This window comes from Macaca nemestrina, chromosome 11 (assembly GCF_043159975.1).
Source record: "Macaca nemestrina isolate mMacNem1 chromosome 11, mMacNem.hap1, whole genome shotgun sequence".
Lineage (NCBI taxonomy): Eukaryota > Metazoa > Chordata > Mammalia > Primates > Cercopithecidae > Macaca > Macaca nemestrina.
In genome coordinates this window covers 69,589,017-69,605,573 of record NC_092135.1, presented here as the reverse complement: position 1 = coordinate 69,605,573, position 16,557 = coordinate 69,589,017, and the positions used below count along the sequence as shown (strand labels likewise).

At 39.9% G+C, this 16,557-nt stretch overlaps 1 protein-coding gene across 19 annotated transcripts in view; it reads right to left on the bottom strand.

Annotated features, from left to right (window-relative positions):
• Window positions 1–12,788, bottom strand: part of LOC105483243 (dynein cytoplasmic 1 intermediate chain 2) — a 61,772-nt gene extending 48,984 nt beyond the window's left edge. For 11 of the 19 annotated variants that reach the window (XM_011743995.3, XM_011743998.3, XM_024793270.2 and 8 more), the window contains exons 1-3: window positions 12,048–12,200; window positions 9,672–9,788; window positions 7,055–7,172 (exon numbers count right to left, since the gene is read on the bottom strand). In XM_011743995.3, the coding sequence (XP_011742297.1) occupies window positions 7,055–7,172; window positions 9,672–9,779 (226 nt within the window). In that variant the 5' untranslated portion in view covers window positions 9,780–9,788; window positions 12,048–12,200. Of the gene's footprint in view, window positions 1–7,054; window positions 7,173–9,671; window positions 9,789–11,754; window positions 11,948–12,047; window positions 12,201–12,293 lie in introns of those variants that run through there. The other 8 variants (XM_011743991.3, XM_071072934.1, XM_011744002.3 and 5 more) reach the window with 6 other exon arrangements.
• Between the last annotated feature and the right edge of the window lie 3,769 nt (window positions 12,789–16,557).

Genomic DNA, 16,557 nt, shown 5'->3' with positions numbered 1-16,557 from the left:
TGGCCCACAAGGATGGGAACTCAGCTGTCCCGCTAGCAACCAACACCAACTTGCCAGCCATGTGAATGAACCACCATGAAAGTAAGTTCTCAAGCCTCCGTCTAGACTTGAGATCACTAAAGCTCTAATTGAAATATTGACTTTGACCCAATGAGAAAACCTGAGCCAGAACCACCTAGCTAAGCTGCTACCAAATTCTTGACCAGCAGAAACTGTGAGAGATAATAAATGTTTATTGTTATTTTGGGGAGAAAAAACAGATATAAGAAGAAATAGAAAATCTGAAGAGACTATAACTATTTAAACAACTTGAGCAGTTAGGGAGGCCAAGGCAGGAGGATCACTTGAGGCCAGGAGTTTGAAACGAGCCTGGGTAACATAGCAAGACCCCATCTCTACAAAAATTTTTTTTTAAACTAGCCAGGCATGGTGATACCTGCCTGTAGTCCCAGCTACTTAGGAGGTTAGGCAGGAGAAGGACTTGAGCCCACGAGTTTGAAGCCACAGTGAGTTGAGATCACACCACTGCACTCCAGTCTGGGCCACAGACTGAGACCCTGTCTCTAAACTGCACCCCCACCCGCCGCCACACACACACACACACTCCAAATGAATAACCCCTGCTCTCTACTCTCTGTAGAAAAAAGTCATAATCCAAGGCAGTTCTACAATGGAAATCTATCGAGTTTTTAAGAAACAGGCATCTTTTATAAATTATTCTACAAAATAGCAAAAACAAAAACTGACCAATTTATTTTAAAACCATAACCATGATGAAACATGAACATGGACAGTACAAGAAAATCAAAGGCAAACTTCATTCATTAGTACATATACAAAAAACCCTCAATAAAGTATTAGCTAATCTTTTTTCTTTTTTTCTTGAGACGGAGTCTCGCTCTGTGGCCCAGGCTGGAGTGCAGTGGCGCCATCTCTGCTCACTGCAAGCTCCGCCTCCCGGGTTCACACCATTCTTCTGCCTCAGCCTCCCGAGTAGCTGGGACTACAGGTGCCCGCCACCACGCCCGGCTCATTTTTTATAGTTTTAGTAGAGACGGGGTTTCACCATTAGCCAGGATGGTCTCGATCTCTTGACCTCGTGATCCGCCTGCCTCGGCCTCCCAAAGTGCTGGGATTACAGGCGTGAGCCACCGCGCCTAGCCTGTGAGACCCTGTTTCTACTAAAAATACAAAAATTAGCTGGATGTGGTGGCAGCACGTTCCTGTAGTCCCAGCTACTCGGGTGGTTGAGGTGGGAGAATTGCTTGAGCCTGGGAGGGGCGGAGGTTGCAGGGAGCCAAAACCACACCACTGCACTCCAGCATGGGTGACAAAGTGAAACTCTGTCTCAAAAAAATAAATAAAAAAGATAAAATACATGCGAAACTCATCTGCCACGCCTGGAGGTGACTATTAGTAACTAAAGCAAAAAAGTAAACATGTCTCCTGCTTTTCTACCATTTAGGGTAACCAAAAAGCCCTAGTTATTGAGGAAACGCTCCCCTTTACGGAAGAACTTTAGCCAATAAACATAGAACAAATGGCAGAATTACAAAAACAATGTTGCAACTCCTAATTAAACAACTTAGATGAGGAAGGTCAGTAAGTATTAACACCATCAGATAAAAGGCTGATAAAGAAATGAATAGTCACATAGTGCCCAAGTATCACCCTCAGATATTACCTATTAGTCACAAGGGGGTAATTATGATGGAAAGATCAGCTTATCACAATTGTAACCCAATAATGAAGCTCAGCATCGCTCAATGGCCAGAGAGATGTGCTACTGATGTGATACAATACGAAGGACACAACATCACTTACGAGATTTTCTTGCCAAAAAAGTTCAGCCTAAAGTGAATCAAGCTTATTTTCTTTTCTTTTTTGTGAGATAGGGTCTTGCTATGTCTCCCAGGCTGGAGTTGAGTAGTGCGATCACGGCCAGCACCTCAACCTTGCAAACTCAATTGATCCTCCCACCTCAACCTCCACAGTAGCTGGGACTATAGGTGCCTGCTATCATGCCTGGCTAATTTTTTTTTTTTTTTTTTTTTGTAGAGACAGGGTCTTGCCATATTGCCCACGCTGGTCTTGAACTCCTGGGCTTAAGCGATCCACCCACCTCAGCCTCCCAAAGCAATGGGATGACAGGTGTGAACCACCACGCACAGTTTGAATTAGATCAAAATCAAGCTTTTTAATCTAACTTCCAGTTCAAAGGAAATATAAGGGATAAAAGCTAAATGTGAGAATGCCATCAGACAAACCCAGGAGGGGAGACAGTCTACAAACCAATTGGCCCACCCTCTTCAACAAGTAGATATCATGAGGCAAAAAGTAGTATGTGTGTGGAGAATATTCTAGATTTTTTAAAATTAGGAAGGGTATAGTGGCTCATGCCTATAATCCCAGCACCTTGGGAGGCCAAGGCAGAAGGATCGCTTGAGCCCAGGAGTTCAAGGCCAGCCCTGGCAGCACAGTGAGACCCCATCTCTACAAAAAAAAAAAAAAAAAATTAGTTGGGCATGGTGGTGTGCACCTATGGTCCCAGCTACTTAGGAGGCTGAGGTGAGAGGATCACTTGAGCCTGGGAGGTTGAAGCTATAGCAAGACATGGTTGCACCATTGCATTCCAGCCTAGGTGACAGAGCAAGACCTTGTCTCAAAAAATAGTAATAAAAATTCAAAATATAAAAACATATAGCAACGCAATGTACGTATGGTATAGCAACACTTTGGAGGGAAACCAAATTTCTTGAGGGGAAGAAAAATGTTTGTGAACCTAGGACTATTTTGTAAAAGGAACACAGGGGGTGATTTTCTATACCAGATATTAGAATATAACACAAAGGTACAGTAATTAAAACTGAGTTGTGTAGAATCAAACAAATAGATCCATAGTGAAAATAGAGCCCAGAAATATATGGAAATTTACTGTATGACAAAGTTGGCATCAGACTTCAGTGGGGCGGGAAAGATAGACTAATAAATGGCATTGAGAAAATTAGCTAACTATACAGAGAAAAATTAGGTTGGATCCCTACCTCATATTTTAAAAAATATAACCCAAATATCTACATGTGAAGGGTACAACTATAAAATATGAAAAACACAGAAAAATATATTTGCATCCACAACATAGGAAAGGATTTCTTTTTAAAAAGACCAAAAGCACACAAAAAAGGGTCATACAGGTTGAGTATCCCCTATCCAAAACGCTTGGGACCAAAGGTGATAGATTATTTTGGATTTTGCAATATTTGCATTATACCTAGCAGTTCAGTATCCTAACTTAAAAATCTGAAATCTGAAATTCTCTAATCAGTATTTCTTTTGAGTGTCACGTTGGTGCTTAAAATGTTTCAGATTTTGGGGCATTCTGAATGCTGAATTTTTGGATTAGGAATACTTAGCCTGTAATTGCTAGATTTGACCATATCAAAATGAAGGATTTGACCATACCAAAATAAAGGATTCTGTTCAATGAAGAATACTATAAACAGTTAACAGGTAACAGATTAGGAGAAGGGTTTTTTAAAAGACTGAAACAGACAAAAGTCCTCCCTAAAATATACAAAATACACAAAGAATGCCTACAAATCAGAAGATAAAGAACCTCAATTGTAGTAAATGGGGAGAAGGATATGAATATGCAATTCGCAGAAGGGAAAACTTGAATGGTTAAAAGATATATAAAGAGGTGGTCAATCTCACTGTAATCAGATAAATGTATATTAAAACATTTCGATGTACCACTTTATATTCAAGTTAGCAAAAATTAGAAAGCTGGATAACATCCAGTCATGACGTGAATATGGTAAAGCAGTTACTTTTTCAGGCACTGGTAATGGTAGGCTAAACTTTGTAGCCATTCTGGAGAGTGATATGCAGAACCTAATTAAGCTAAGTCTTATATACAATAACACAGCAAGTCAATTCTTGGGCATACACCCCAGAGAAAGTATTCCACAGTTCTCAAGGGAAAAAACACATACTTTCTGCAGTGTTGTTTATGATGGTAAAGCAAAGAGACAAAAGGAAACTGAGTGCATAGCACTGGGGGAATGGATAAGTAAAATGTGGTACATAATAGGATACAGTATATTAGAAATAAATACTAAATTTGTATATAGCAACATGGAATAAACAAAAGACATACAGCACTATGCCATTTATGTATATAAAGTGTGTATACACAGACATGTGAAACCTTGAAAAACAGAGGATAATCTGAAGGATGTATGTTTTTTTTTTTTTTTGAAAGGGAGTCTCGCTCTGTCGCCTAGGCTGGAGTGCAGTGGCCGGATCTCAGCTCACTGCAAGCTCCGCCTCCCGGGTTTACACCATTCTCCTGCCTCAGCCTCCCGAGTAGCTGGGACTACAGGCGCCCGCCACCTCGCCCGGCTAGTTTTTTTGTATTTTTTAGTAGAGACGGGGTTTCACCATGTTAGCCAGGATGGTTTCGATCTCCTGACCTCGTGATCCGCCCATCTCGGCCTCCCAAAGTGCTGGGATTACAGGCTTGAGCCACCGCGCCCGGCAGGATGTATGTTAAAAATTCAAAAGTGGGCCGGGCATGGTGACTAACGCCTGTAATCCAAGCACGTTGGGAGGCCGAAGAGGGCGGATCACGAGGTCAGGAGTTCGAGACCAGCCTGGCCAACATGGTGAAAGCCCATCTATACTAAAGACATAAAAAATTAGCCAGGTGTGGTGGCATGTGCCTGTAATCCCAGCTACTCGGGAGGCTGAGGCAGGAGAATCGCTTGAACCCGGGAGGTGGAGGTTGCAGTGAACTGAGATCACGCCATTGCACTCCAGTCTGGGCGACAGGGCAAGACTCCATCTCAAAAATCAAAACAAAAAATGAAAAACAAACAAAAAAAACTGCAAAAGCGGGCACTTAATGCATTAGTGGGAATGAGAATGGAATTAGATATGAGAAATGAGGGACACATACACAAACCCTAGAGAATGGTCTTTCAAGAATTAATGATGGCGATGGGCCATTGATACAGTTTGGACATCACCTCCAAATCTCTTGTTGAGATATAATCCCCAGTGTTGGAAGTGGGGTCTACTGGGAGTTGCTTGGGTCATGGGGGCGGACCCCTCCTGGTTTCGTTTAAAACTGTGTGGCATCTTCCCCCACCTCTTGCTCTTGCTCACTGCATGAGACATGCTGACACCCCTTTGCGTTCTGCCATGATTGGAAGCTTCCCGAGGCCTCGTCAGAAGAAGTCAGCACCATGCTTCCTGTAAAGCTTGCAGAACCATGAGCCAATTACTCTTTTCTTGTTTTGAGATGGTGTTTCACTCCTGTTGCCCAGGCTGGAGCGCAATGGCCAGATCTCTGCTCACCACAACCTCTGCCTCCCGGGTTCAAGCAATTCTCCTGCCTCAGCCTCCCAAGTAGCTGGGATTATAGGCATGCGCCACCAAGCCCGGCTAATTTTGTATTTTTAGTAGAGATGGGGTTTCTCCATGTTGCTCAGGCTAGTCTCAAACTCCCGACCTCAGGTGATCTGCCCACGTCAGCCTCCCAAAGTGCTGGGATTACAGGCGTGAGCCACCCCACCCGGCCACCTCTTTTCTTTATAAGTTTACCAACCTCAGTATTCCTTCATAGCAACACAAAGAACTAACCCAGCCATAAATTAGGAAATATGAACACTTTGGGGGTGGGCAGATCATGAGGCCAGGAGTTTGAACCCTGTCTCTACTAAAAGTACAAAAATTAGCCAGGCATGGTGGCGCAAGCCTGTAGTCCCAGATACTCAGGAGGCTGAGGCTGAAGAATTGCTTGAACCCAGGAGGTGGCGGTTGCAGTGAGCTGAGATTGTGCCACTGCACTCCAGCCTGGGAGAGAAAGTGAGACTCAGTCTCAAAAAAAACAAAAAGAAAGAAAAAAAGAAATATGAACAAGTGAGTTCAGTGAAACTAAAGTCTTAAGAAGAACATAAAAGAAAAAAAACCCTATAGGAGAAAAACAAAAGCCAATGCACAGAAAAAAAAGGTAACTCAAACAAAGGCTAACAAGCAACTTGGTTTAGTTACAAGAAAAAAGTGTTCTGATTCATTTACTTTTAAAATTGCATATTCAACATAAGCTTATTGAATAAATACATAAAATTAATATACTTCAGTCTTCAAATTCTACAAGAAAAGAAAAGGAGCTGAAAAGAAATAATTAAGCTGACCATAAGAGTAGCCAGCCTTTTCACCTTGAAACCTTTTAGAAATATCAGCTCTAAGGACAGTTATGTTGCAGTTTCACAACAAGCATAGAGCATTTACAATCTCCAGTATTTGTCCCCTGGACTAGATAAAATAAGCCCACAAACTAGCCCTAAAATGTTAGGTCTCTAAAGGATAAAGGCCATGTTAAACTAAACTACTATGTAACAGCACCCAGCACAGAACTATTTTAAGTAAGCATTTGTTCCTGATATGTAACTAGATTGCCTGTGTACCTCTACTATTTCAGCTTTTTTCGTCTAGTACTGTTATCAAAATTAATAACCCAGAAAAATAGAAAGATTAAGTCAAATCACTGCCAAAGTAAGCTACCAAAATTATCTCCCTTATTAGCAATGACAGCAGAAGGCTATAAGCTTATCCTTCCAATCCTGTACCTTTGAATATTAATATATTTTGCATACTAACAATATAATTTTGATTGTATCTCTCTCTAATCTCCAGAAAAGAATACAGAGTTCAGATCAGGAATCCCAGTTATCTTTGAGCTTAACACAGTATAGCACACAAAACTTGCTTAACAAATGTTTGTTGAAATAAATTACTGATTTAATAAGAGAAGTCAATTGGTAGTTCAGTATATGTTAATAATTACTCTTGCAGCTCTTTTGAACAAATAAAATAACCATGTACTAGCATATCTGGAAAAAAGACAATTCCAAATAAATTATAAGATTAATAATTTTAGAGATACAAGGAAAATATGTAAAATATATCAAGTCAACCCACTCAGTTATGTCTGAGCTGAACAGAATCTATGCCTATCTCTTATAAATGGATATATTCTTAACCTTACCAATGGGGGATTCTGGAGTTAGCCCCATGCTTTGAAGCAATGCTTCAGCTTCTCTTCTTTTTTTTTCAAGATCTGATTCTTCTTGCACAGGAGCAACAGCTTCCTTCTTCTGATCAGTCTAAAATTTTTAGGTTAAAAACTTACGTTTACATATAGTATGAAACATTTATTTGCAAAAATGTTTTAAATAATATGCTAACACTGTATACTTTTAAGGCATGAACTTAGTTTTGAGTACAGGTTAAGTTTTTTTATAGTCATTAAATGAAAATCATTCTCAACAGAGTTCTAGTAAATAACCTCCAAATGATATGTACTAAACTGCTCTGTTTTATATGTAATCAAGGAGTTTCCACAAAAATTTTCCTAACAGATACACTCAAGAAGTACAGTCAACTTCAAATTATCTACAGTATGAAATTGCTGTCTATGGTTAGGAATAATAGACAATTTTCCCCAAGTGGCACAAAAGGTTAGATACAATATCACATACAATGAAAAAATTACAGTGTAATTATTTAAGAGGTAATAAATTTTAAGTAAATAACAATATTTGTTGAAAAACAGTATCACAGACTTCTGTATGATGTCTTCATTTTATTTGGGATTGGGTTTTGTAAAATTAAACTCACTTTTGCATAGCACAAAACATTTTGTTATGAAAATTTTCGCCAGCTTTTATCTCAGCCATTTATAGTTTTAGCACAATCTTCTGGTTAAACTAGATAAACCTCAATACTCTCAGATCATCCAAGACATCTCAAGTAAAATGTAAGCTTTCCAAGGAAAAGTTTTTTTATGTAAATCTCAAATCCCTATGCCAACTAGACAACTATTACTTAGACATTGTCTGGAGTGAATTTTGTTAGCCATAACATTCTATACCATTTTGACTTAAAAGTCATCAGAAAAATTAATCAAAATAACGAAACAGGTTGTAGTATCAAGCTGATGCTTCACTGTTGATAAAAATATATTAATAGACTCACAGTTTAATACCATTGTGTTATCTCTTATAACATTTTTATAAACTTTGTTTTCTCCCATTGGTCTGTGTGACTCAATAGTTTTATAAACTTTAAATTAGGTATAAATCATGCAATAGATATCCCTTAGAAGCCACTTTTGCCAGTTATGGCCATCATTAGAAAACAAAAATGAAATCTGCTCTCAGCACAGAAATGTTTAGGGTTATAAACATTTTTTTGGAATAGCTCTGCCAACCTGAATCATGCTTCTACCAGTCAGCTTTTAATCTAATAGCTAATGTAAAGCTCCAACCCTCTTATAATGTATCACAGAAAGGTGCAGAATAAACTAGCAAATTCTTCAATTACAGGCCTTTACAGCATCATAGTAAAGCTGCACATAAATTGTACCTTCAACTTTTCTACTACTTGTTTTTCTCTTAGTCCCCAAGAGATAGTTCTGGCAGTCTTGGCTATTATTTATGCTATCATATATAAAAACTTGGGCCTAAAGACACACAGGAAAAAGTACCTTACGCTAGCTATTTAAAAGATATCTGCAGTAAAAGTACACAGATATGTCTAAAGAGTTTCCATAGGGATAAAAGTATATTTCAATGTAGGAACAAGTAAAATGTCTCCAGCTCAGGGTCAATGTACATTTGCTGTATATAACGTGATGCATATTTCTGATACAAAAAATCAAAAGAAGTACCTGGTCCACCTTTATGGTACCATCATACCTACTACTCGGTAAAAATATTTCAATGACTAACTCATAAGAGATAAGAACAAATCCCTTAGTCAATTAAATCATCTATTATGTATATTTTATTTGCCATTAATATTATCCATTCTTACAAATTAGCAGTTCAGACTAGCAAAATATTCAGATAAATTCAAAGTCCAAACTAAGTTATGATATATATATACCATATTTATGAGCTATTATAATATAGACCTCTTGGCTGAGTGTGGTGGCTCACGCCTGTAATCCCAACACTTTGGGAGGCTGAGGTAGGAGGACTGTTTGAGCTCAGCGGTTGGAGACCAGCCTAGGTAACATGGCAAAACCCCGTCTCTACAAAAAATACAAAAATTAGCCTAGCATAGTGACATGTGCCTGTAGTCCCAGCTACTCCAGAGGCTGAAGTGGAAGGATTACCTGAGTCAGGGGAGATTGAGGCTGCAGTGAGTTGTGATCACACCACTGCACTCCAGTCTGAGTGACACAGTGAGACGCTGTCTCAAAAAAAAAAAACAACCCCAAAACAAAAAAAAATACAGATGCACCTTACTTTATAATAAATATACTCCTAGAAGACTAAATATGTAAACTGAACTTTTATAAATGAAATTTTAGAAATGCATCAATCTATATGAAATTGTTTTTAAAAATATTTTATCAGTTTTGTCATTTTCACATATCTTGCTTCTTTCAAGATTCACTTATAGTGCTATGTCTGCAGTCAGAACTGCCAGATTTTTAAGTATCCTGAAATTATTAGGTTTGTGCAAAAGTAACTGCAGTTTTTGCCATTACTTTTAACCACAATTACTTTTGCACCAATCTATATGTAAATACATAAATATGTGAAATAAAACACAATTACTTTATGTTGTTTATTTAAGAAAAAAATGAAACATACTTCTTTTTTTTTCCTTTCTTCTTCTTTTCTCTTCTTTTCCTCTCTGATTTGGGCCAGTCGCTGCTTCTTACGTTCCAACTCAGCCTTTAATTCACTTTTGTCTGACATGTTTGTGACCTTAGAAACATGTAATCGTTACATTGGTAAAAGCAGTACAGTTGAAAAAACTAGTGTTCCAAGAAGAGAACTGTCCCAAAAGGCCATATAGTTCAATGCTATCTCAAAAGAGCACAAAAATCTTACTTTTAAAATAATGGGGCTGGGCAGTAGCTTACTTTGGGAGGCTAAAGTGGGAGGACTGCTTTCAGGCCATGAGTTTGAGACCAGCCTGGGCAACACAGCAAGACCCCATCTCTACCAAAAAAAAAAAAAAGGCAAGAAAAATAAAAAATTAGGGGGGCATGGTGGCATGTGCCTGTAGTCCCAACTACTTGGAAGGATTGCTGGAGCCCAGGAAGTCAAGGCTGCAGTGAGCCGTGATCATGCCAAAGCACTCCAGCTTAGGCAGCAGAGCGTCTCTAAAAAATAAACTTTTAAAAAATAAAATAAAGGAAGCATATATATTATTACTAAGACTTAAAAAATGTATAAACAAATATATATAATATACCTAGAGTAGAGCACAGTAGCTAGCCTATAGTAAGCACTTTAATGTTTGCATACACAATGTCTCAAAGTTTTTGATGACAATATAGTAGGTACCCAAGATAAAGGTCAAAACTGGCTCATAAAACAGAGGAGAAGGTTTGGCATTTAGAAGCTCTTAAGCTATATGACAGGGATCAAAACTATTACCAATTCTATTGCATTCACAGAAACTTGACAAAAAACAATAGGAAGTCAAACTGAAAATTTCTGTAAGTTCTAAAAGTGCTGTAGTAATACTAAAGACAAGCAAAATGCCAGAGTTACCATCATTAGCTATCAAATCAAACGACTTTGTATTTCTCCACAACAACACCTTACCTATATCTTGTGATGGCACTTTTAGCACAATTATTTGTGGACATACCTGAAATGTTCCCTATTAGATTGTAATGTACTTGAAATCAGGGACTGTTTTTTAGTTATTTTTGTCGTCTTCACAACATCCGGCAGAAGGTTCTTAACATTACAATTGACACTGGCTAATGAATAATAGATACGGTAGACAGAATTACAAACTGAGCTTCAAAAATCAATTGCATTAACACTACTTCAGCTTGAGTTTTAGGAAGAAGCAATGAATTAGGATTTTTTTTTTTTTAAAGTAGCCTAGCAGCTGAGCATAAGGCAGGAGCCAGGAACTCGTTACCTTTTCCACAGGATTGACTTATTGCCTAATGATCAATCTCTTTCAATGTCCCTGTACAAGTGAAGTATTAAATGCTTTAGATCAAGAAAACTAGGAGAATAACCTCTGACAGTTTTGTATTCCCAGAGGTTAGGGAAAATCTCTTAAAAAGCACAATTGTTAAATCTGAATAAAGGTAAGTCAGTCAAGAGGAGAAATTCACCTACTAACAAATGGATAAAACAAATTTCAGCTACTAAACTCCATTAAGACTGGCAAGCGAATTGACAATTTTCAAGCATACGAAAAGGATGAAAAGTTGACATGGCAGACCCTGAAATACATACACAGTATTTGTTTGAACAAACTAAAAGCAAGCGACCGTGTTTCTTATTCCACCCTTTCTACACCTCTAAACAGCTCCATCCAAACGGCTGGTGAAGAGAACTTCCATACGTAACTGTATGCTACGCTAGGCATATTATGCTTTGCTCAACGTCAACTGTAAAATAGATATACCAACACTAATTGATATTAAAACAAGAGCATTTTTAGTTAAAGCCCAACAACAAAGTCTTGACCAGCTGAACTATAGCTGACCAATCCTCTCATCCTCACAGAAGCCAGAGCCTTCCTCCATGACTGACATGTTCACGTTCTTAAAACTCAAGAGAAGAGAAACTCTAGAGTTTTGTGCTAGAACCTCCGTGTTCGGGGACTTTCCATCACACTTAAGGTGAGAGGAGACCCTATCAAGGCAAGTTGAGATGGCCTTAATTTGTAAAATGGGGCAAGGCAAAAAGGAATCACCTTCTCCCCTGGGGTCACCGCCAGGAGGGCGCGGTCCAGGGCAGGGAGTCCAGGAGAAGCCAGTGGGCGCCGGAGAAGCCTCGAGGCTCCCCAGGCCGCCTCTGGAGGGTCGAGAAGGGAAAGGAGTGGACTCCTCTCGCCGCGCCGCCCTGAGTCACCGTACCCGGGTCTCCCCGCCTTTCCTCCCCAAAGCCGGGCCGGGAGGGGCTGTCAGCAGGAACTGCCAAGCCGCCCTTCGATTTGCGACGTGGAACACAGGCGGGGAGGCCTTGAGGGATCAACAGTCAACTCACCTGCCAGGTGACTGGCTGAGGAAGACACCTCCCGCTTGCAACTTCCCGGTAACGTCTCTCGCCTAAGCCCCCAACACCAACTGTAGCCACCACCAGCTCCGCAGCTTTCCAAAGCACACAAAGAGGGATGGGCGGCGGCTGCTACGGCGAGAGCTTAGGGACAAATATCCTCACCAGAACGAGGTCGCTCCCAGAAATAAAAGGTGGGGCCCTGCTACGAGGAATTATAGCTCCTCCGTGACTTACCTGTCGTAAAGCAGAAGCCGGTAGATAAAACAAAGAACTCAGCAAACCCAGGGGCCTTAAGTATTTCCGCTTTGCCAAAAACTGGAAAACTACGCCTAATATCCTCGGGCCAGGAATCCAACTACCGCCCTTGCCTTACAAACTGACACGACCGGGAAGAACTACAAGCCCCGGCAACAAGGAAAATCTGCGTGCGACGAGCAGTGCATTCTGGGAATTGCAGTCGCTGGGCGTTGCAAGATGTGCTGGGACATGTAGTGTGTCCCCTCCTTTAGGTTTCCAACTCCAAGGCCTTCTTCCGTTGAGAAGCTTCTCTGTATTCTCGTCTAATTGATCCGTGCTCACAGTGTAGTATGTGTTGTAGTGTAAGATCTTTGACCCAACATTGGCGGAATTTTAAGAAGGGCTATTTTCCAGTGGTGAACCTGTGAATCACACTGCTGCACATTTGGTGAAGACACGAAGTAGACTTTTTAGGATGTAAAACATATATATATGTACATACGTATGTAAGTTTTAGGGAAAAAATGTCTTATAGAGGCTTCATGTGGCATCTTAGGCAAAATCTAAATAAAAATACGTCAACCGACATAGCAAATAATTCTTCAGTATTTTGTTGCAGTGTGGTAGCATTTTGGTTTTCTCTCAAAGAATTTTAGGAGATAAAGCATTTTGTACTATTAGACTCTCAAACCAAGCTAGAATGTTTTCCACAGTTAGATTTTTAACATACAAAGAAAAGTTACTGGAACATGAATTTACCGGCAATGTATGCGTTGATACACCTTTTTAAAGTTTAAATAATTTAAAGCATTATTTGGCAGGAGTTAAAGCTAACATCAAGGCAATATCTTTCCTATGTTATAGAAAACTGATTGTTCTAGAAGTTCTAGATATTGCCCAAGTCTAGAATGAACCTTTATGATTCAAATTCCAAGTCATTGGGTTTGTGGTCTTTTTCTTACCTTTCTCTGTATTATCTGTGGTCTTTCGTATAGAAAGAAAATCCTAAAAATGAATTTGAGAAAGAAAATCCTTGGCTTTCCACAGCTTTTCCCAATAACCTAACATTCAAAGAGCTTTATAGCTATGTTATTTTCTTACTTCTTTCCTAATATTTAGTTTTCATTTATTAATTTGAAAAAAATATATTATTGATTGCCTACCATATGCCAGGAATGGTGATGGGTGCTGTATTAAGAACTAAAATGGACCCGGCGCGGATGTAATCCCACACTTTGGGAGGCCGAGGCAGGCAGATCACCTGAGCTCAGGAGTTAGAGACCAGCCTGGGCAACATGGTGAAACCCCGTCTCTACAAAAAATAAAAAAATTAGCAGGGTGCGTGGTATGTGCCTGTAGTCCCAGCTACTCACGAGGCTGAGGCAGGAGGATGGCTTGCGCCTAGGAGGCGGAAGTTACAGTGAGCTGAGATCGCACAATTGCATTCCAGTCTGGGAGACAGAGCAAGACCCTGCCTCAAAAAACTAAATAAAACAAAACAAAAAACTGCACATCCTTCTTCTCAAGGGAGAAAGACAGGACACTCACTCAACTAATTATGGATGGCGTCTGACTGATAGTTTAACTTACGATTTTTTTTTTTCTCATTACGATGGGCTTATTAGAGTAAAATGCATTTTCAACATATATTTTCGACTTAAAATGGGTTTATCAGGACATAACTCAAGGAGCATCTCTATAATGATGGGATTAGGTAAGGAAGTCATAGAAACACCTGGAAAAACTTTTCAGGAAACTTCTGGAAGGAGGTGATTCTAGAGCTAAGTCTTTGATTCTCAGAGGCTGAGTAGAAGAAGTTAGCCAAGCAGATTCAGAAAGGTACCTTGGGAAGAGAAAAAAATATGGACAAAGGACAGAGGTGTGAGAGCATAGAATGCTGGTGAATCTGGAAATAATTCACAGTGGCCATAGGCTAAGACAGGAACTGGGGAATGAAGCCATAAGCAGGGGCAAAGTCGCACATCCCAGTTTAGATTTAGTCCTACAGATTGTGTAAATCCACTGATAGATTTTAAGCGGGTGCATGGTATGATAAGGTTTGCATTTTAGGTAGCTGACCTTTCAAAGTAGTCTGGAAAAAGACTAACATGCTGGTTATTTTCTTTGCCCCCCAGATTCATTTCCTGCCCTTCTCTGCTAAGCTCTATGCCTCTGAGGGTTGACCTCAGTTTCTTTAAGGACTGCCTTGTGATTGGACATAAAGAAGGCCAAGGCAAGGATATCAGAAAGTGGGTAGAAAGGGAAATTGGGGCGTCTCTTCCTTGCTCCTTCCTTCTTTGAGTGTCACATGTCCGGCAACAGCTTCATTCCTTCATGACTATAGTAGCTGCCAGATGGCTCTTTCTCCATGGCTCTAGTTTTCGCCGGGCTCTCTGGTGATTTTATGTTCTCCTTTTATCTCTTGAACACCTCCTCTGTAGCTAGTCTCTGAGTGCCTCGTCATCTCTTGTTTGTTCCCTTACTACCTGCTCACCCCTCTGTAACTCGTCCTTTCATTAAAGTATTTTCATATGAACTATCTTGTGAATTCTGTTTCTTGTTGAGACCCTTATTGATACAGCTTGCCTAGAGGGATGAGAGGTGGAGAAAAGAGGTAAGGTAGAGACTGGAAGCAGGGAATGCAACTGGAAGACTTTTGGGTAGAGCCAGCATTTATAAATGCATGAACTAATGCATCATCAGTGAGAATTAAGAAAAGCAGATGGATTGGAGAGATGTTAAGATTATGTGAGACTTCTACAGCAGTAAAACAGACTAGATACCCCTTCCCACTGAAAACCACTAAATATGCTGACTGGATAATATAGCTTTTAGGTGGGTACAGTGGCTCTTGCCTGTAATCCCAGCACTTTGGGAGGCCAAGGTGGAAGGATCACTTGAGCGCAGGAGTTTGAGACCAGACTGGGCAAGATGACAAAACCCCATTTCTATAAAAAATTTAAAAATTAGGTATGATGGCACTCACTTGTAGGCCCAGCGACTTAGGAGGCTGAGGGCAGGAGGATTGCTTGAATCCAGGCATTTGAGGCTGCAGTGAGCTATAATCACACCACTGCACTCCAGCCTGGGTGACAGAGTGACATCCTGTTGCTTAAACAAATAAAATTTTAAAAAATGTATTAAGATATAAAATATGTAATTAAAAAAACCCCATGTTTTTGTTTTTATTTTTAACACTTTTTTGAAGAAACCCATTATCAGCACTGATTAGAAAGACTGTACCCTGGACATTACATAGTTCAAACCACTATGTCTTCCTACTTTTTAAGTTGGAAGGGCTGGGGAGGAATCCTAATAAGCATATGTGCTGCAGGGTGTTTTCGAAAGGGAGAATTTGCATTTTAAAAATTCTTACAGGCCGGGCGTGGTGGCTCAAGCCTGTAATCCCAGCACTTTGGGAGGCCGAGGTGGGTGGATCACGAGGTCAGGAGATCGAGACCATCCTGGCTAACACGTGAAACCCCGTCTCTACTAAAAAAATACAAAAATTAGCCGGGAGCGGTGGCGGGCGCCTGTAGTCCCAGCTACTCGGGAGGCTGAGGCAGGAGAATGGCGTGAACCCGGGAGGTGGAGCTTGCAGTGAGCTGAGATCCGGCCACTGCACTCCAGCCTGGGGGACAGAGCGAGACTCCGTCTCAAAAAAAAAAAAAAAAAAAAAAAAAATTCTTATAATGGTTTGTAGGAGAGGGTAGAAATATATACAGATGAATTTGTTGAACAAATTCATATCTGGATTTACATTTGAGTTCAATATGCCAATGTTTGCAAAATTTTAATACAATTAATATATTGACATAATGCAGGATTTCATTTATATAGAATGCAAAAGCAGGTAAAACTAATGAAATGTCAGAATAGTGGCTATTGAGGTATAGGGGTATTGATGGCAAGAGACATGGGGAGGCTTTTTTTCATTTCTTCATCTGGTGGGGGTTACACACATTTACATATCTGTAAAACATTCATCGACCTCTACCCTCAACATGGGTCCTTTTTATTGTATGTATGTTATATTTAAAAAATAGTTAAGAAAAAAGTAGCTATTAAACCATGGGACTTAAACAAATGTATAAAACATCAAAAAGATGTAGCAAACACCAAATTGGAAGAGGAAGGAATTTGAAGGGGTTAAAAATGTATTCTGCTACCCAGCAGTTCAGGCATCTCAAAATATTCCAGGAACTCCAGTACGTCCCAAGTAATCAGCTAGAGCATCTGTAGCCATTTGTTGATAACCTTG